The sequence below is a fragment of the Echinops telfairi genome, unplaced genomic scaffold (genome assembly GCF_000313985.2).
Source record: "Echinops telfairi isolate 266 unplaced genomic scaffold, ASM31398v2 ScPeMD7_655;HRSCAF=1070, whole genome shotgun sequence".
NCBI lineage: Eukaryota > Metazoa > Chordata > Mammalia > Afrosoricida > Tenrecidae > Echinops > Echinops telfairi.
In genome coordinates this window covers 29,703,907-29,725,090 of record NW_022104553.1, presented here as the reverse complement: position 1 = coordinate 29,725,090, position 21,184 = coordinate 29,703,907, and the positions used below count along the sequence as shown (strand labels likewise).

The following is a 21,184-nucleotide window of genomic DNA, read 5'->3' as shown; positions in this document are numbered from 1 at the left end:
GAATGAACGAATGATGGATGGATGGATAGATGGGTAGGTGGGTAGATGAATGGATGGATGCATGATGGATGGATAGGTGGGTGGGTAGATGAATATATGAATGAATGAATGATGGATGGATAGGTGGGTGAGTAGATGAATAGATGAATGAATGATGGATGGATGGATGGATGGATAGGTGGATGGGTGGGTAGATGAATGGATGGATGGATAGGTGGGTGGGTAGATGAATATATGAATGAATGATGGATGGATGGATAGGTGGGTAGGTAGATGAATGGATGAATGAATGATGGATGGGTAGATGAATGATGGATGAATGGATAGAGGGATGGATGGATGATGGATGAATGGAATGGTGGGTGGTGGATGGATAGATGGATGAACAGACAGATGGATGGATGGATGGATGGATGGATGGATGGATGGATGGATGGAGTATCCTCACCCATACATCTATCCCTCTCCTATATTTCTCAACAAATTTTCAAACAATTCCCCCTCTATCTGTCCGCCCTTCCTGGCACTGTCATGGCCCATTCCTTATCACCCTCCCACCACCCCCACCACTGTTCTAACAACTCCTCACATGCCCTCCTACATGTCTTTCCGAACTCACCCCACCCTCCCTCCACACTCATCCCCTCATGCCTCCCCACCCCGTGGCACACCCATACTTCTCTCCCCCAAGTTGACAATCGCTGCACTTTTGACACACTCACCATGGATTCCACACTTCAGAGATGCTGCCCAGTTTCCAGTCCTTCCCAGCTACACGCATGCCCTACTTCTTCAACGGGATTTCTTGGCCCTTCACAAATGCTCACCCATCCCATTCTCCTCACACACTCTTGACAAGCTCCTCAAACACGCAGCACGCCACCGGTCTTTATTCCTGACACTCCATCACTGCTTGCTACCCTTTCCATCCATCCGTCTCACCTGCCCTGCCCACCCCCCCACATGCCCACTGGGCCCTCCTCTCACATCATGGTCATCCCCATCCAGCCCACTCCTGGGGTGTGAAACCCCTTGAACGCTCACTCACCTCTTGCAGACTCCACCAGTGCACACCCACTGCATCCCTCTGCACACTGATTTCACTCTCATTCCATGATTCAGGCAACCCTTCCATCATCCACGTGCACCAACCACACCTCACACCGGGCGCACGTTGGCAAGCACGTGCTCCATTCTCCCATGGCACAAGACCTCCAGGGCGCTCCCCTGCACCCCTGTCCTCCCACACCCGAGTCCACTCAATGCATCGCATGTCCAAGCCACATGCATTCGCACCGAGTTGAGATGTGCTCAGAGCCATGGGGTGCTCATCCCGCCTGCCTTGTACAGTCCCCAAACCCACCCCACACTGCCTCCAGTGCCACCCCGGAGTCCCTGGTCCGCCCAAGTTTCAGACGCATCCACTTCCATGCCCACTCACAGTCGCCGCCCCAGCCCAGCCCAGTCTCTGCAGACGTGCCCGTGCATCCCGCCCACAGCCCATCCAATGTGTCCTCGCCTTTTCGGTCTCATGTCCCATGACAGTGAGCGACCCCCCAGCCCCCGCCTTCTCGTGGCCCTGGTGGTATGTACTACTGGGAGCAGTGGTGGCTGCTGCCTGTGTCCTCGTCTTGGCATTGTTCCTCATTCACCGCCGGAAGAAGGAGACCCGCTATGGGTGAGTCAAAACCCTGTGGGGCACCACCGGGGGCTAAGATGGAGAGGCTGGAGGCAGAGAGACCAGCGAGGCGGGCAGGGCAGGAGGGCTGACCAAGAGCCCCAATGAGGGCAGGGAAGGGCCCAAAGAATCGGCAGAAAGGTGGAAGAGGGTGGTCCGAGGTGCCCTGCAAATGCCAGAAGGGAAAGTGGGTGAGGTGTAGGGTTGAGACGGTGCTGGTAGAAAGAGAAGACGGTCTGCTTGGTTCTTTCCTTCCTCATTTTCTACCCATTCTCCACAGGGAGGTGTTTGAGCCAACAGTGGAGAGGGGTGAACTGGTGGTCAGGTACCGCGTTCGCAAGTCTTACAGTCGCCGGACGACTGAAGCCACCTGTAAGTGAACCCCAGGACTCCCTGTCAGGCTGGGGGCAAAGAGTGTCGAGCCCTGAGCCTTCTGGGTCTCTGTAGAAGCGTGAGCTAGCCAAAAGATTCTGGATATCTGGGACCACTGAACACCTCAGAGGCACGCGTAAGAATAAGGGAATTGCAAAACCACCCAGAACCTTAGGATGCCAGAATCTTACTTTTCATGGTTGTGTTGATATAGGGCCCACCTCTCATCCAGCTCAATGGCTTAGACATAACAAAGAGTTGTACAAAGAATGACACAATATGAGCTATACTAAATCTTAGACACACTAACCCCCACAGTCGTTGGGGCACAGAACAATAGAATGAAGGAGGAGGAGGAGGAAGAGACCAAATTGCAATCATGATGAAACGCAATGATGACAATGGATAGGATGACAAGGATAGGATGCTATCATCAGAACAAAAAATCCTATCATTGTGAATGAGGGGGAATGTGGAGTGGAGACCCAAAGCCCATCTGTAGGCAATTGGACATTCCCTTACAGAAGGGTCTCGGAGAGGAGACGAGCCAGTCGGGGTGTGATGTAGCAACAATGAAACATAAAGCTTTCCTCTAGTTCCTAAATGCTTATCCCCCCTATCCACTATCATGATTCCAATTCTACCTTACAAATCTGGCTAGACCAGAGGAGGTACACTGGTACAGACAGGAACTGGAAACCCAGGGAATCCAGGGCGGATGATCCCTTCAGGACCAGTGGTGTGAGTGGCGATACTGGGAAGGTAGAGGGAGGGGGTGGGTTGGAAAGGGGAACCGATTGCAAGGATCTACATGTGACCTCCTCCCTTGGGGACGGACAACAGAAAAGTGGGTGAAGGGAGACGTCAGGCAGGGCAAGATATGACAAAATAATAATTTATAAATTATCAAGGGTTCATAAGGGGGCTGTGGAGGGAGGGGAAAATGAGGACCTGATGCCAGGGGCTTAGGTGGAGAGCAGATGTTTTGAGAATGATGAGGACAATGAACGTACACATGTGCTTGACACAATGGATACACGTATGGATTGTGATAAGAGTTGTATGAGCCCCTGATAAAACGATTCAAAAAAAGGGATAGGGTGCTGATGTGATGGAGGAGGATGTTGAGTTGACATGAAAATAATGGTGAAATGACGGTGATACCAGCGACGACGATGATGATGGTGTTAGGATGATGGTGCTGCTGATGATGGCAGCAACCCAAACCAAGCTCACTGCCCTGACTCCTAGTGTCCCCATAGGACCGAGGAGAACTGCCCCTGCGGGGTCCTAAGACCACAGCACTTTACAAGAGTAGAAAGCCTCGTTTTTCTCCCGGGGAGCAGCTGGTGCTTTCAGACGGCCAACCTTGAGGACCACAACCCAAACCCATAACCCCCACGCCATCAGGGCTCCCTCGAGGTGGCAACAGAATCTTCACCGTCAGAATGTCTTAGGCCTGCAGACTCTGATTGTAGATAGAGGGACCATCCCAGCCAATGTAGAACCTCAGAGGCCACCCAGTCAGATCACCTCATTTTCCCAGTCAGGCAAACTGAAGTCCAGAAAGAAGAGATGGAGTTAGATCTCTTTCTAGCACGCGGGGAGAAGCCAGCCCCGGTCCCAGCGGGGCGTTTGAAAGGGGCTGGGAAAGACATTTATCCAAGAGAAGGAAGAGGAAGCCAAGAGGTCGCAGCCATCCAGTGGGATGAGACACAGCAGTCGTTCTCAAAGTGTGAGCCAGGTTCCCTGGGGCCCCCAAGACCTATTGCAGGGGGGCCGTGGGGTCAAGTGTATTATCATGAGGATAGTAAGATGTTATTTGCCCTTTTCACGCTCCTTCCCTCATGAGCCTTCAGCGGAGCGCTCAGTTTTCCAGGGCTTCCTGGTATTGATGACGCCGTTTCCCCCAAGGATTGTCCCAGTCTTGTCATTTAAAAGCCCTAGTTTCCAGTATGACTACAGCAACATGTCGATCTGTCCATCTCCCGTTAACAAAGCTCTTTGTAGCCTGAGGAGGGTCAAGACTGTCAAGGGGTCCAGAGATGAATACCTTTGAGAAGGGTTGGTTCCCAACAGCCAGAATGCATGAACTACAACCCACACAACCACACTTGATCATGATGCCATACACATCGCATTAAGGGAATGAATCCCAGCATTAAAAAAGAATTAACATTGTTGAGACCTGATGGGAGAGAGATGGGGCTACTATGCCCATACAGAGTCACAGTCTTGGGAACTCAGAGCTGCAGCTCTACACCCTAGGGTCGCTATGAGTCAGCATCGGCTCAGTGACAGGGAGTTGGGTTTTGGTTTATGAGACTGTGTTTCTATGAACTGTGTGGCAAAACAGAAAAGAAAGACCATGGTCAGGAAAGTTGGCTACCCCTGGGAAGGCAGGTAGGTCATGGTCTGCTCTTGACCTGAGTGAACGGCTTGAATTGATGATTTGGGGGAAAGTTGAGGTTTGGTTTTAAAAAAACAAAAAAAACCATGCAGAATTATTTCAGTATTTGTCTTAGACTGGGCTCTCTAGAAAAGTTAAACCAGTGATGTGTATGCATGTATGTACAAGAGAGAAGTTTATACCAGGAGAATGGCTCGCGCTAGCAGTAGACAAGTTCCAAGCCTGCTGTCAGATGTTAGGCTGGGGGCTTCTCCTGACCAGCATAGCTGTAGGAGGGGCTGGTAAGCCGAGATCAGAGGAAGATGATAAGCTTGTGGCTGTAGGGCCCACTGCATCCAAGGTCAACCAGTCAGATGGCAGGCCTTCAACCACTCCCAGTACCAGCAGGCAATATGGCAGGCAATTCATTGGCTCAAGTCCAAAGAACTGGAGATTGGTGAGCCAGATGCAGAATCCAGACCCAGCACACACACAAAAAAGCAAGCAAGTTTTCCCACAGCATCGACTTAGGTTGGAAGCAAGCCACACCCTGGGGAGACTTCCTATCAATTGATCTGGGCTGTGATCTGAGTAGAGGGTGTTGCATTCCACCCTAACTTTCCTACAACTGATTGGGTACTCATAGCAGATCCCATTATGGAAGTGATTTACATTGTGCTAGATCACATCATGGGGAGTGACTAGGTCCTAACTCCGAAACCATGGAGCATCGTAGCCCAGTCCAGTTGACACAAAACATAACTCTCACAGGGGTGGATCCCTGCTAATAAATGTCACCTGAAGGTCAACCCTGCTTTGTGACTCTGTCCACTGCCACTCTCTATGCAGTGAACAGCCTGGGCATCAGTGAAGAATTGAAGGAGAAGTTGCGGGATGTGATGGTGGACCGGCATAAGGTGGCCTTGGGGAAGACCCTGGGAGAAGGTGAGTTCTGTAAGCATGTTCTTGTCCAACACACACACACACACACACACACATTTCCCTGAACCTTGAGGTCCTTCACTTCCCCTTCAGGATCCAAACACAAGAAACGTAGTCCCCAGAGGACCCCTGAGATCAGTGTTTTCCTCTCACTCTCCACAGGGGAGTTTGGAGCTGTTATGGAAGGGCAGCTGAACCAGGATGACTCGATACTCAAAGTGGCAGTGAAGACGATGAAGAGTGAGTCTGCGCGCGCGCACGCACACAAGTGGGACCCCTCCCTCCCCTCAGCCCTCTTCCCTGTGCCACCAAGGAGGCAAGAAAGCAGAAATGCTCATGGAAAATTAGCCCGATCATAGAGCCCCAGTGTTTGCAGAGTGGAAACGGGGTGCAGGTCAGGTACTTCAATACAAGGAATTGAATATAGGAAATGTACCCGAAAAGTGTAGGAAGGAATAAAGGGCAGAGAGAGAAGGTGATGATGCTACCACATGGCACATAGACTAGGGATGCCTGATGGGCTCTGAAGACCAAAGAGTTAGGGGTTACCCTGTGGGAGCTAGAAACGTGGAGGGGAAGTAGCCATTGCCAAGACCATATCCCAAGTGCAAAGAGGAAGGGTGAGAAACCCTGTTTTCTCTCGTCCTCCCATCCACCCACCTGCTGATTTTCCATCAGCGTCCGCCTTTAGCAGACTCCAATAGGAACCCAGTCCTAAAGGGAGTCTGGGACATGTAATTTTCAGGGGTAGGCCCCCTGTGACACACAGCAGAATAGGGAAAGGAGGCACCCAGCTTTATCACGTGGCAACTGTGTAATCGTATGCAGGTGCCTTTCCCTTTCTGAGCCAAAAAAGGATCATCACATTCCAACCTTCTAGGATCCTTGTGAGGCAAAGCCCTTAGCCCAGAAGGTGGGTAAGACTATTCGTGTGTAAGACTGCATGATCTCCATCATCAGAGAGGGCAGGAGGCAGTCTAGGGTCACACAGCACAGAGCGTCCAGGGTGAAGCCCTGACCGCACAGGGAAGGAGAAACAGGTGGGATCAGGCTGGGATTCGAGGAGAGAGAAGATTGATCGCTCCTGAATGATCGGGGTACAGATCTTTGGGCTCTGGAGCCATCAAGCAAACCCAGGGTTGCAGTGGTTACATGCAACTGGTTACTGAAAGGTAAGCAGTTGGAAGCACCAGCCACTCACGGGCCACATCTCACTCCTCCTGGGTGCACTCCTGTCTGAGGAAGAGGAGATGACGATGACAATGATACAAGAGAGGAAGGGGATGGAGTCCTCTCCCTCACTCCTCTCCTCACCCACCCTCCCACCCCCAGTTGCCATCTGCACAAGGTCGGAGCTGGAGGATTTCCTGAGTGAGGCCGTGTGCATGAAGGAGTTCGACCACCCCAACGTCATGAGGCTCATCGGTGAGACAGGGGCTTTCCCTGCCCTGTAGGTGAGCCCTGGTGGCATTGACCAGTAAGCGTTGGGTGGCTAACAGCAAGGTTGGCAGTTCAAACCCAGCAGCTGCTCTGTGGGAGAAAGAAGAGGCTGTCTGTGTGTCTATAAAGATTGACAGCCTCAGAAATCCTGGCAGTGGTTGAGGGTCCTGGGCCCATAAGGAGCCCTGATGGTGCAGGGGATTAGGGTTCGGTCTGCTAAGCACATGGTTGGCATTTCCAATCCACCAACCACCCTGATGGAGAAAGATGAGGCAGATTTACGAGTTCAGAAAATGGGGCAGGCCTCTTCTGTCCTGCCCGGTCCTTGAGTCAGAATCCAGGTCTCAGCTTTTGGGTCCAGGGCCCATGGAGGCAAGATCAGAGGGAGCAAGCACCCAACCTTGAAGTTCCCTGGCCTCCCCTCTCCTTCCCTCCTTTGACTCTCTCCAGGCTTGGAATGTGACCTCTGACTTTTCCCAGAAATAGCTGAGGTCCCCGGGAGGGCTGGGAAACATCCCTGGGAACCGCTGCTGGAAATGGCATCTTGGAAAGCTTTGTCCTTGCCACTGCCCCCTCCCCAATTCCAAGGCCGGTTTTTTTTTTTTTGGGGGGGGGGGCAGGGGAAGAGGAGGGAGCCACGAGCCAGAGCGCCCGGTTGGGAAGCGGGCCTAGCTTTCCGGGTTGCATACCCCCAATGTCTGGGGGCGGGGGCGCTCAGGGGTCTGTTTCCAGGGCTCTGAACGAGAGGGCTTCCCAGCGCCGGTGGTCATCCTGCCTTTCATGAAACACGGCGACCTTCACAGTTTCCTGCTCTACTCACGACTCGGGGACCAGCCAGTGGTAAGGGGCCGGCCACAGCCCCTCCCCACCCGTGCACTTGCTGAGCTGAGCGGTGCCTGCTCACGGCCAGGGAAGCCAAGGTCACACAATCTACTCAAAAGCTTACCTCCAAGGTCCTCAATGAATACATCCATTAACAAGATGATTGAGATGCATAGGAGGAAACCCAGTAGGAGGGATCCTGGAATCCATCGGCAGGGGGCCAGGCAATTAGTTTGGGTGGACAGGGGAAAGACCTCAGGGTGGAGGTGACCTTGAAGACTGAGGCAGCTGGGGGCCGGCAGGAGGGCTGGGCGAGCCCCTTTCTATGTGAGCAGAGACCCGGAGGTCTGAACAGGCCTGGCTTGTTTGAGGAGAGGAAAGAGCCTGCTGCTTGGGGTGACTGGGGTGTATGCCAAAGGCCAGCTCCAGTCAGAGAGGGAGGCCAGAGACAATTATATAACCACGGTGTGAGTGCCCGGCTGTCAAAAACGCCACCCAGAGGCTCCTCGGTATAAAGGCCTGGTGATCTGCCTCTGAACAAACAGCCCTTAAACCCCAGAATAACCCCACACACCACAGTGGTACCTGCCGCCCAGGGGGTGACCAGGAGTCAGAATCCATTCTGATCCATTCTGCGGTCGTTTTGTATGGTTGGTGTTTGAGGCCACAGAAAGGGTTGTAATTGAATACTCGGGGCCCCGGGAAACCACTGCTGAGCAGAACCGGGCACACGGGGAAGGAAGGGTAGGGGTGGGGCTTGTTTCTCAGGGCCTGTGTTGACCTCCGGTACCCCCGCCCTGGCCCCCAGTTCCTGCCCACTCAGATGCTGGTGAAGTTCATGACAGACATCGCCAGCGGCATGGAGTATCTGAGCACCAAGCGATTCATCCACCGGGACCTGGCCGCCAGGAACTGCATGTGAGTGTCTGGCCCGCCTGCGACCAGAATCGGGACTGGGAAAGTTTGTCTGCACAAGGGTCAGGGCAGTTCTTCCTGGAGGAGACAGGCTCCGGAAGTGAACTGTTGAAGGATTTGGATGTTGTCTTCCGTGGCCTAGCGGGTCACCTATTGGGCTGCTAACCGCAAGGTCAGGAGTTCAAAACCAGCTGCTGCTTTGCCCTTGTGGGAGACAATGGATGCTTTCCATTCCTTTAAAGACATAAACCAACCCAAACAACAAAACCCCCACAGTGCCGTCAGGTTGATGCTGACTCATGGGGACCCTAGAGGAGGGGGTAGAACTGCCCCTGTGAGTTTCTGAGACGGGAACTCTCTACCGGAGTAGAAAACGGAAGACCAAACTATTGCCATGGAGTCTCTGCTGATTCATCAACCCCCTGTGGGTTTCCGAGACTGTAACTCTTTACGGAAGCAGATAGCCCCGCTTTCTCCCGAGAGGGGCTGGTGATTTCGAACCGCTGACCTTGGGGTTAGCAGCCCAACTCTTAACCAGTATGCCCCCAGAGAGGTCAGCCTCAGAAACCCACAGCGGCAATGCTACCCGCCCTATAGGGTCCCCAGGAGTTGGCCATCCACTGGACAGCAAGGAGTCTGTCAGTTCTCTCGAGCTTCCGTGCCAGAAATAATCACAAGGAGGTGGCTTTGAACCAGTAGCCATTTTCTCCCTGTACTGAAGGCTAAAAGTCCCCATTGATCCAGGCTCTAAACCAGGAGGGCTCTAGGGGGAAGATCCAGGGCAGCTTCCAAAAACTGATGGAAACAGGGACTGGCAAGAGAGAGAAAGTTTCCACACATTTTGCCCGGAAGCTCCTCCTGCTTGTCTTTTCGAACTTCTGTCTCTCGGTTCCTTTTCATGTGGCATCTTGCTTCCTGGTGGCGCCTGGTGGCGCAGGAGTTAGAGCGCTCAGCTGCTAATCAAAGCAACTCAACCCCCCAGCTACTTCCTGGGAGAAAGACTTTGCTGTCGGCTTTCCTGCCCAACCCTCTGCGGCAGTTCACCTCGGGCCTGCAGGGCCAAGTGGCTGAGAATGGCCTCACCAGGTTCTGTCCCCAGGCTGCTCCTCATGCCCCTCAGCAGCATCTCATTTTGGGGCACAAATATAAGATGCCCTGGTGCCCATTTGGGTTAAGTGTGGGGCTGTTAAAGGTCAAAGTCAAACCCCCTGTTCCCGAGTAGGTGGTGACTCAGAGATGCTGTAGGACAGGGTAGAACTTACCCCTGTGGATTTCCAACACTGTAACTCTTTTTCCCCCCCCCTTCTTTTTTTAATAAGGTATTTTTTAACAATTTCACTGACATACAATTCACATGTCATTGATGTCAATAGTTCAGTCACATCCATACGGATTATACAACCAACCATCAGGACAGTCTTGTCTGGTATATTTCTTCTTTTTCCTCATTCTTTTTTTTTTTTTAATCAATTTATTGGGGCTCATACAATTCATCACAATACATAGATCAATTGTATAAAACACATCTATACATTTGTTGCCCTCATTATTCCCAAAATTCGCTTGCCTCGTGGGTTCCCGGAATCAGCTCATTTTCCTTTTCCCCCCCCTCCCTTTTTCCTCATTCTTGTTGGCCCCCCATTTCCTGCCATCCCTCCTACCCATCTTGTCCCTTGGAAGCTATTGTTGTCTCTATAGGTGTACCTAACCTGGGTGTCATGTAGAAAATCCTACAAGATCAAGACAGCATACAAATAAATGATCCACAACAGTGATGCAATGAAGCAAAGAAAAACCTCCATTGATAGCTAATGGCAGAAAATACTCAAAACGGTGTCACGTTATGACCCAACTTCAATTACAGTCGTCTCCCAAGTCTGTCACTCACTCAGCCTTCCTCCTGCCGCGGCCCTTTCAGACAGTTCCTCGTGTGGTGGTGACTCCCCAACCGTCAAATCCTTGTCGTTGCTGCTTCATCACTGTCATTTTGCTACTGTGATAAATCGGGCGACTCCTGTGAAACGGTCGTTCGGACCCCACCCCCACACCCCCATCCCCGCAAAGGGGTCGTGACCCACAGGTTGAGAACCACTGTTCTACAGTAACCCACCGACCCATCATTCTTGACAGGAATAGAAAGCCTGTCTTTCTCCAACTGCTGATTGATTCAGCAGTCAACCACCCAACAGGAACCACTCGGCCACCAGGGCTGGCAGTTTAAACCCCCCAGGGGCTCCGAGGGAGAAAGATGAGGTTCTCGCTGCTCCTGGAAAGAGTGACCTTCTCGGACACCCCCCTCCCCCCCAGAGGCAGTTCTGCTCTGTCCTGGAGGATCCCTGTGAGTCTGCACTGACTCCATGCCAGTTGGCTGGTTTGGTTTGGGCTGGTTTTTCGGCGGCAATAGGGAGTCCCTGGTGGTGCAGAGGGTGAACACTGGGCTGTGAAGCCGAAAGGTGGGCGTTTCAAACCCACCTGCCGCTCTGTGAGACAGAGATGAGGCTGTCTGCTTTTCATTCGGCCCCTCTCGGGACCCCACTTGAAAGCAGTTGGGTTTTGGGGGGGGGGGGGGCTTTCCACCGCCCTAGTGGGAAATCATCACAAAGCGATAATAGTGAGGGGGAAAAACAACTTTTGTTCGGTGTATGCTGGTTACAGAGGAAACGGATGTCAGAGTGGGCTGATAGCAGCCTCAAAGCTATGTCTGCCCATCTGAAGAGCCTTATACAGAGAGTATAGGGAGCCCTGGTGGCCTAGTGGTTATGTGTTGGGCTGCTAACAGCAAGGTCAGCAGTTCGAAACCCACCAGCTGCTCCTCGGGGAGAAAGACAAGGCTTTCTAGTCCCATAAAGAGTGACAGTCTTGGAAACCCCCAGGGGCAGTTCTGCCCTGTCCTGTAGGGTCGCTGAGTCCGAATTGACCGGATGGCAGCGAGTTGGTTCTTTCCATAGCTGCCTGCAGAGATCGCAGGTAAAACATTGTAAGGAAGGCACTCCATGGGGGGCCTTTTGTTGATCCAATTGGAGAGGACAAAGGAGCTAACCCTCTTCTTTTTTTTTTTAATCGTTTTATTAGGGGCTCATACAACTCTTATCACAATCCATACATACATCAATTGTGTAAAGCACATTTGTATATTCATTGCCCTCATTATTCTCAAAACATTTTCTCTCCACTTAAGCCCCGGGCATCAGGTCCTCATTTTCCCCTCCCTCCACAGCCCCCTTATGAACCCTTGATAATTTATAAATTATTATTTTGTCATATCTTGCCCTGCCTGGCGTCTCCCTTCACCCACTTTTCTGTTGTCCACCCCCCAGGGAGGAGGTCACATGTAGATCCTTGCAATCGGTTCCCCTTTCCAACCCACCCCCTCCCTCTACCTTCCCAGTATCGCCACTCACACCACTGGTCCTGAAGGGATCATCCACCCTGGATTCCCGCCCTTTTATATTTACAAGTCTTAGTCCTGAAGGGGACTCCCTGAAGCCTACCCTCCTCAAGTTCATCTGTCTTTCCTGAGGCAAACCTGCCCCTCCCTGCCTTCCCGGAAAGCCCGGAAGATCGCTCCTCGCTCCTCCCTGTCTCTCAAGATTTCACCTTAGAAGTTTGGTGGTCCCAAAGGGAATGTGGGGTGCTCAGGAAGGCTGTAGGACTCCCTCTACCAGGGTTTAGGATGAGACTGGGGCTCTATGGGAGCAAGTGGGGGAGCCACACCGGTCTCACCTAATGAATATAACAAAGGACTCCCCCCTCCCCCAACACACACACCCGCCCCATGGGATGACATCCTCAGGTTTATACTGTGGCTTGGATTCTAACACAGAGTGAGGATGCCATTTCTTCCATAACCTACGTGGAGAGGGCACAGACCAGAGGGCAGGCTTAGGGGGCAGCATGAGGGGACAAAGGGGCTGGCTGATGAGGGTGTGAAGCCTTGTGATGAGGGGGAGTGACTGGGAAGCCCCCCCTGTCCCCCTCCACGTTGAAGAGTCTGTTGGGATTGCTGTTGGCAGAGAAGTGGGGAGCACACAGGATAAGGTGACAGTACACCCACCCCCTAGACTCTTCGCCATGTTCTATGTGCTGGACCCCTAGTCTCCAGTTAGAGCTGAAGACTCCTTTCACAGGACATGGGAGTGTTCATCACTCCCAAGAGGATGGAGGTGGAAATGTCCATTTTCTCACCAACTTTCGGCTTGGAGAAATTTCAGTCTTCCTGAGAAGTTGAGAGAACTGCATAAGGGACATCCAGTCACCCTCCTGGGTGACATTTTGTATGGTCCTCTCTCTCCTCCCTTGATCCCTCCCTTCAACTATTCAAAAGTAGGTTCCTCAGCGATGGCAGCTTCTCACCAAGGCCACCGCCAGCTTCACTTCACAGGAACAGGCTTTCTGCCCCAAAGAACACTGACAGCCACTCTATAGCACAGAGAACCATCCCGCTGGGTTCCCGAGGTGGTCTGTCTTGATGGGAACAGAGAGCTCCAATTTCCTCCCAAGGAAGGGCTGGGTTTGCCCCTGAGGAACCACGGTTCATCTCCCCTAAGTACATTCACCTTCATTCCACAACCTCACCTAATGGCCACGCACATTCCAATTCTTCCCCTGGTCCCCCAAATGCCTCTTCCCCCCTCCAAATCCATTGCCCCATTGACTCGATTCCGAAATCCGAGTGACGCTATCGTGCTGCGCAGAACTGCTCCGAAGAGCCCTGGGGGCATCAGGGCTACTCGCTGGGCTGCACTAACCGCAAGGTCAGCCGTTTGAAACCACCAGCCCCCTCCTGAGGAGGAAGAGGAGGCTTTCTACTCCTGTAAAGAGTTACCGGCTCAGAACCCCCTCAGGCAGTTCTACCCTGAGTTTTGTAGTGTGGTGAGTTTAGCAAGCTGCTTCGGGAAAGATTCAACCCCCAAACGAAGCCCACGCTAACGCTGAGTGACCTCATCAGCGTGGACCTGGACGGCTTCCTACGGGGTCCGAGGCTGATCCTCTGGAAGCCGTCTGCCTCATCTGTGCCCCACAGAGAGGCTGGTGGTCCAACCACAGACCTTTCTGTTAGCCCCCCAACGCCTCACCCACTGCACCACCAGGGATCCTCAAAAACACCCTCTGTAAAAATGACAGCCTCAGCCCCCCCCGGGACAGGTACCTCCAAGTCCCTTCTGACTCAGGGCTACCCTGTGTACAAGACTGGGACATCACTTGGCCCTGCGCCATTCTCGGAATCGTGGTTGTATTTGAGCCCGTGGTTACAGCCACTGTGCCAATCCATCTCATTGAGGGTCTTCTTTGGTTCATGGACCATCTGTTTTACCAAGCCTGATGCCCTTGACTTTTCCCCTGACTGGTCTTTCCTGACAACATGTCCAAAGGCCCTGAGACGAAGCTTTGCTATCCTCACTTCTAAGTAGCGTTCTGATTGTACTTTCTCCGAGACAGGTGTGTCCGTTCTTCTGGTAGCCCATGCATGCTCCATATTCTTCTCTGCCAACAAAATCATTCCAATGCAGGGGGAGAAACCCAACTCACTGCCATCAGCTCAGAGCGACCCTCTAGAGCGAAGGGGGCCTGGCCCTGTGAGGGTGTGAGGTTGTGAATCTTTCCTGGAGTAGAAAACCTCATCTTTCTCCCATAGATCGGCTGGTGGGCTTGAACTGCTGACCTTGAGGTTAGCAGCTCAATGCAAAACCTACTACAGTGAACCCTCGTTTATCGCGGTTAATCGGTTCTAGACCCTACCGTGATAAATGAAATTCCGCGAAGTAGGGTTCCTTATTTGTAAATCAAATATTTTCGTAGTTAGAGCATAGAGGACATGAAAAAAATACCCTTTAGTCACCATTACACTCGTATTACCCAATTTATTAAACGAAAAAGGGAAAATACAGTAAAACATTTTGGCCGTTACAATGATCATTTATTATTTATTATATTATTTATGGCATCAAGCATGTACAGTATGAGCCAATCAGTGGCAGTAATGACAGAGCATGCGCTGTTACGCAAAAACCGCGATAGAGTGAAGCCGCGGAAGTCGAAGCGCGAAGTGGCGAGGGTTCACTGTCTACCATTGGGACTCCTCCCCGTGACAAAGTCTTTTTATTTCCTAATCTCTCTCTCTCTCTCTCTAATTTCTTGGGTCTTTACATTTTTTTCTATTGTGAAATATCTGTAGCTTGATGTTCTAACCATTCTTATGCACCCACCTAAGTGACACTAACTACACTCACCATAATTCATTTCCAAACGTTTACATCACTCTTACAAACTGCACCACCTTGGTAAAACCTGCCCAGTTTCCCCACAAGTGAACCTTGGGCTCTGGGCATCGGCCACTTCTTACTGTTTCCTAAGTGGCGTCATCCCATGTGCCCTTTTTTCAAGTTCTACCCATGTGGTAGCATGTATCGCTAATTTCACCCCCTGCCCCCAGTCAGCATCTAATCAAGATTCCCACTCTGCATTTGGTTGTTATGCCCTTTTGAGAAACCCACTGCCATCGAGGTCAATTCTGACTCATAGCAACCCTGTTGGAGAAGATAGAACTGCCCCTGTGAGTTTTTAAGGCTGAAACTCTTTACAGAGACAGAAAGCCTCATCTTGCTACTTTGGATTGGCTGGTGGTTTCGAACGGCTGACCTTGCAGGTAGCAGCCCAACTTGGAACCACTGCGCCACCACGGCTCCTTGTTCAGACTAATAGTGACCCTACAACATAGGGCTTTCAAGAGTGTAAGCCTTGACTTGAGCAGACAGCCTCAACTTTCTCCCTTGGAGCAGCTGGTGGGTTTGAACTACCAACCTTGTGGTTAGTAGTTCAGTGCTTACCAGACTGTAAACCTTTTTAATCTCTCCTAATCTAGAACAGCCCCGCCACCTTTTGTGTTTGTATGGCACGTTGTTCTGAAGAGGTCAGGCCAGCTTGTTTGCAGAGATATCCTGCAGCCAAAATGGGTCCATTTCCCTGCAGTGGTGTTTGTCTTGTACGCAGAAACCTCCCTCTCCTCCTCCATCTAAAACCTTGACTACATTCTATCCAAAATGCAAGTTTCTTTATTTCTTTCACTCAGGCTGATCCCTGTCCAGACCCTGAGAATACTGAGAACGAGGGTGGACTAAAAAGCCTTATGTATTTATAGTGCTTTCCTTGAATTGTTAAAATAGTGAAATACTTCCTTACCACTTGGCAACAAGCCACTACCCCAAGGCTCCCACGTGCCCCACTGCTGTCACTCTTCCCATTTCCCCTGGAACTCTGAGAGCCACCCCTGGACCCAGAAATTAAAGAAGTAAAGCAATTTCCTTCCTCTCGCCTGGACCCGGGTGAGGGCTAAAGAGACGGGTCCCCACCCAAAAGTCACCAGAATCATGTCATAGTGTCAGTGCTGCTCATGGCGATCGTGTAGGGGTCAGAGTAAAATGGCCCTCCATAGGACTTTTCAATGGCCCATTGTCAGAAGTAGGTTGCCAGGCCTTTCTTCCAAGGTACCTCTGAGTGGACCCAAACCTCCAACCTCGCCGTGAGTAGCCAAGACTGAGAACCTCTGCATCACCCAGGGACTCCAGTCCAAGGATGGTTCCCGGCATATCCAGGGAGCTGCCGGCTCTATCCTCATGGCTCATTGCCTCAGCTGCAAATCCTCGACTCTTGGAAAAATAGAATCCCAGCAATCCCAGTCAGATTCAAGAATCAGGAGTCTCCTGTTTATATCCAGCACAGAAACAAGCAGAGGTCGTAGGAGCTTGTTGGGGGTGAAGACTGTATACATGCTTTTGGAGGAGTGGGTCCTGGAAGGGCGCCTTGGGATGCCCTGGTTTGTGTTTGCTAGGTGCCAACCACTTGGCTTTGGCTCATAGCAACCATGGGTGCAGCAGAATTAAACCCCTCCCTGTCCTGCTCCACCTGCACCACGGTTGTGATATGTGAGCCATGGTTGTAGCCACTGTATCAGTCCATCTCATCCAGGGACTTCCTCTTGGTTACTCCTTGGACTGCTACCTGCAAGGTCAGGAGGTCGCCAACTCACAGGGGCAGGTCTACGCCCCCCTATAGAGTCACTATGAGTCAGAATTGAGTCCATGGAAGTGAGTTTGGGGTTTTTTTGGCTTGGTTTTAACTTTACTAAGCACCATGTCCTTCCTTTTCCAGGGACTAGTCCCTCCTGATAGCGGTCCAAAGCACACACCACAAAGTCTCTCCATCTTCCCTAGTCTAAGGAACAGTCTGATGTACTGTTTCCAAGACACATTTGTTTGCTCTCCTGGCAGTCCACGGTACTTTCCATATTTTCGCCCAACACCATCATTCACCTGCCTCAATTCTTCTCTGGTCTTCCTTATTCTTTGATCCACTTTCACATGCCCAAGAGATGACTGAAAATCCCATGGCTTGGGTCAGGGCGACCTTAGTCCTCAAAGGGACATGCTTGCTCTTCAATACTTTCAACAGGCTTTGTGCAGCAGATTTGCCCAGTGTAACATGTCCTTCGATTTCGGGACTGCTTCTTCCATGAATGTTTATTGTGGATCCAATCGAAATTAAATCCTTGACAATCTCGAGCTTCTTTTCAGTTTATCATGATGTTGTTGTTGGTCCAGTTTGCTGTATGTACATATTTAAATATAGTTATATATGATGATGGGGACATAGATCTATGTGCATATATTTATAGATTTAGTAAGGTAGCAGATGGACATTGGGCTTCTACTCAAGTACTCCCACAATGCAAGAACACTTTATTCTATTAAACTGGCATTCCATGATGCTCACCTTCCCGACACGATCACTGAAGACAAATGGGTACATAAGCAAATGTGGTGAAGAAAGCTGATGGTGCCCGGCTATCAAAAGATATAGTGTCTGGGGTCTTAAAGGCTTGAAGGTAAACAAGCGGCCATCTAGCTGAGAAGCAACAAAGCCTACATGGAAGAAGCACACTAGCCTATGTGATTATGAGGTGTCGATAGGATCAGGTATCAGGCATCAAAGAACCAAAAAATCATATCATTGTGAATGAGTGGGAGTGTGGAGTGTGGACCCAAAACTCATCATATGTTCATGCCTGTATTTAGACCTCTATAAATGCCCTTTGCCTCTCAGTTCCTTCCTCTATTTCCTTTTACTTTCCTCTTGTCCCACTATCATGTTCAGCCTTCATTTGGGTTTCAGTAATTCCTCTCAGTTACATTGCCCTTGGTCAAGCCCTACCAGGCCTCCTACACCTACCTCAATTTTGGATCACTTGTCCCTGGGGTTGTTAATACCCACTTCCTTTCCCCTGCCTCCCCCGCTCCATGTCCCCCGCAGAACCTTCGGTCCCATTGTTTTCTCCTCCAGATTGTTTATCCCACCTATCTTATCGAGATACCTGCAGAGATAATACTATGCACAAAAAATAAGACAGAGCAAATGCGCTTTACACAATTGATGTGTGTATGGATTGGGATAACAGTTGTATGAGCCCCTAATAAAATGTTTAAAAAAAAAAAAAAAGACAGAGCAAAACAGAGCAACAAAAGAAAACAACAACAACACAAACAAAACCTAGATATCCCCTTACAGAAGGGTCACAAGGAAGAGACGAGCCAGTCAAGGTGCAGTGTAGCAATGATGAAACATATTTAAAAAAAAAAAACCGACAAAAAAAGAGAAAAGCCTGTAAATAGTTCAAGGCCTGTTTGTTGACTTTTAGAAGTGTTTTCCAGTTGAGTCTGAGGGGGTGCCATGCCCTGGCCCCACAGTCTATTTTTGGTATTCCCTGGGGACTTCGTTGATCTGTTCCCTTGCTATTCCGTTACACACCCTGTGTGGTGGGATCAGATTGGGCACAATTCCCACACTGTGTCTCCAGTGTTGTGCCCCCTAGCACTATGAGTCAGTGAGGGATGTAGTGTCTTGTAGTGGGGCCAGCCCTATGGTCCTCTCTGTGCTTTGGCTGCTCTGAGCAGGAATATCGTCCTGGGGGCTTGGTGGGCCAGGTTGTGTTCCATTCTCTCTTCCTCTCCCTTCATCTGCACCTGTGTGCTCTAATCAGTCATCTCCCTCCCTGAACTGTAGCTTCAGTGCTGTGCTCTGAAGTGAATTCTTCTGCGGGGAGAGGGGTGGCTGTCCACGTAATTGGGATTGGGGCCGGCCCCTCAGCCCTCTCTATTGCTTCCCAACCCAGAGAATCTTTCAGTCTTGGAACTTGAGGCTTGGATTTTTTTTTTCTTCCGTTCTTTGAGCTTGAGATATGCTAACTGGGTGGGCTCTTGTCCCTTTTGGTTTCCTAATTCCAGGTCTTTGGACATTTCATTATAATGCTTTACTTTTTCTCTGTTCGACTCTTTTATTTAATGATTTCTTCCATCTACTTTAACGACTTTACATCCAAGAGAAGGTTTCAGAGTCTCTCCCTGGGGTGCTGCTAGTGTAGTGAGTTTTGAGTTGGGCTACTAACTGTGAGGCCAGTTCAAACTCACTAGCTGCTCTGAGGGAGAAAGATGAGGCTTTGAGGTTTTCTACCACCATAAAAATGAACTCACTGGCAGTGAGTTTGGTTTTGGTCTGACACTCATTTTGCTCTTTTCTTGATCTTCTTCGTGACCTTTTGCTTTCGTCGTGAATAATGTTCTTGATGTCATCTCCTAACTTATTAGATCTTCTGTCAGTAGTGTTCAATTTGTCAAATGTGTTCTTGAGATGTTTTCTGAATTCTGGAGAGATATGCTTAAGGTCGTATTTTCGCTCACTTGGACTTTAATTTTTGTTTCGTTTTTGACATATGTTTGACATGAACTTGTACGTCACTAAAGACCCCAAATCTGCTTCTGTTTTATTTGTCCTCCTTTTATAGCCACTCAGACCAATGTTTAGATCAGAGGCAGAAGGAATCTGATCGGTTTTGAAGGCTGTGAGCCTTCACTCTTCCTCTCTCTCAATTATTTATTTATTTATTATCTCAATTTTAATTGTATTCATTTATTTTGGTTTTTAAGGAAAAACATGTTCTGTGTAGCGGCACAACCCTTCTCATCAAATCAAATCAGTAATAGTACCTACCCTAGGACTTTAATTTTCTTTAGCTTGACCCTGAACTTGTATATGTGTAATTGATGACCTATTGCACAGTCAATCCCTGGCCTTTTTGTAGCTGATGATATCGAGTTTCTCCATTATCTCGTCTTCCAGATGTAGCCCGTTTCATCCCTGTGCATTCCATCTGATGGAGGTGTCCATGTATAGTCACGTGATTGAAAAAGGTATTTGCAAGGCAGAAGCTGTTGGTCTTGCAAAATTCTATCATGCGATCTCTGGCTTTGTATCTATCACCAAGGCCATATTTTCCACCCACTGGCACACACACACACTTTTTTTTAACTTTCTAATTCCAATAATCAGGAATTATCGATGTATGTTGTTTGCATGGTTGAACAATTTCAGGAAGAAGAAGCTGGTGGAACTGTTCAGTTTCTTCAACATTGGCTTTAGTGGTTGGTGCACAGATTTAAATAATAGGTTGTGTTAACTGGGTTTCCTCGTAGACATATAGATATTATCCTCTCCAAGACTACATTATACTTCAGGATATATCTTGAAATGTTCTTTTTGATGATGTATGCAAAGCATTCCTCTTGAATTTGTCATCTCCAGCAGAGTAGACCATATGAATGTGAAATTCAAAATGATCGGTACCAGTCCCTTTCAGTTCACTAAGATATCGATCTTTGTGCATTCCATTTCACCTTTGAAAACCTCAAATTCTTCTAGCTTCATATGTCTTACAACACCCTTCTGATTAGTTATGGATGTTCCCAGCTGTTTTCTTCTCATTTTGAGCTGTGTCTCACCAGCAAATGAAGGTCTTGAACGTTTTACGCCATCTATGTTGTTAAGGCCAACTCTACTTTGAGGAGGCAGCCCTTCCCCAGTCGTATTTTTCAACCTGAGGGGCTCATCTTCTGGCACTGTATCAGACAATATTCTGTGACTCCTCATAAGGATTTTCGGAGACTAATCCCTCAGAAGTGAACAGCTCATTGCTTTTTCCTAGTCTGTGCGTAGGCCGGAAGCTCTACTGAAATCTGCTCCCCATGGTTGACTCTGTAGGTATATGAAAAACTAGTTGAGTGACATGGCATCACAGCAACACACAAGCCACCCCAGTATGACAAAGTGACAGACAAGTAATGTCTTTGTTACTTAAACAATTGAGGTATATTTGACATGCACTAAAATATACAACCACCCCTTGTCCGGCCCTCTGTAGTACTATGGTGGTGCTGTGGTGCTGAAAGCCAGGCCGCTGGTATTTCAAATAACAGCAAGGTCTCCTGGCCTTTCTTCCTTGTCCTGCTTAGTCGGGACACATTGAAACGTGCTTCCTAGCAACCTGCACTCCTCCACTGACAGGCAGGTAGTCACTGCCAATGGAGACTCACACCCCGGTCCTCCGCTTGGAGAGCGATCGCTCTGACCCCCTCAAATGACATGGAAATGCAATCATGCAGTTTGTACTCTGGGCATCCCGCTTCTTTCTGAGCCCCTGGCCCCACCTTCATCTTATGAAAGGAAAGGTGCAAGAAAGAAAGCGGTTTCCTTCTCCTCCTCTGGACTGGGCTGGGGGCTGGGGAGGCGGCTCCTCCGTC

The 21,184-nt window shown here is 49.9% G+C and overlaps 1 protein-coding gene across 1 annotated transcript in view; it reads left to right on the top strand.

The window, feature by feature from the left end:
- The window catches only part of AXL (AXL receptor tyrosine kinase), a 51,610-nt gene that overhangs the window by 25,249 nt on the left and 5,177 nt on the right, over positions 1-21,184 (top strand). Inside the window, exons 11-17 of the mRNA XM_013006585.2 lie at positions 1,546-1,678; positions 1,959-2,050; positions 5,289-5,384; positions 5,544-5,621; positions 6,714-6,806; positions 7,540-7,661; positions 8,452-8,561. Of these exons, the coding sequence (XP_012862039.1) occupies positions 1,546-1,678; positions 1,959-2,050; positions 5,289-5,384; positions 5,544-5,621; positions 6,714-6,806; positions 7,540-7,661; positions 8,452-8,561 (724 nt within the window). The remainder of the gene's footprint in view (positions 1-1,545; positions 1,679-1,958; positions 2,051-5,288; positions 5,385-5,543; positions 5,622-6,713; positions 6,807-7,539; positions 7,662-8,451; positions 8,562-21,184) is intronic.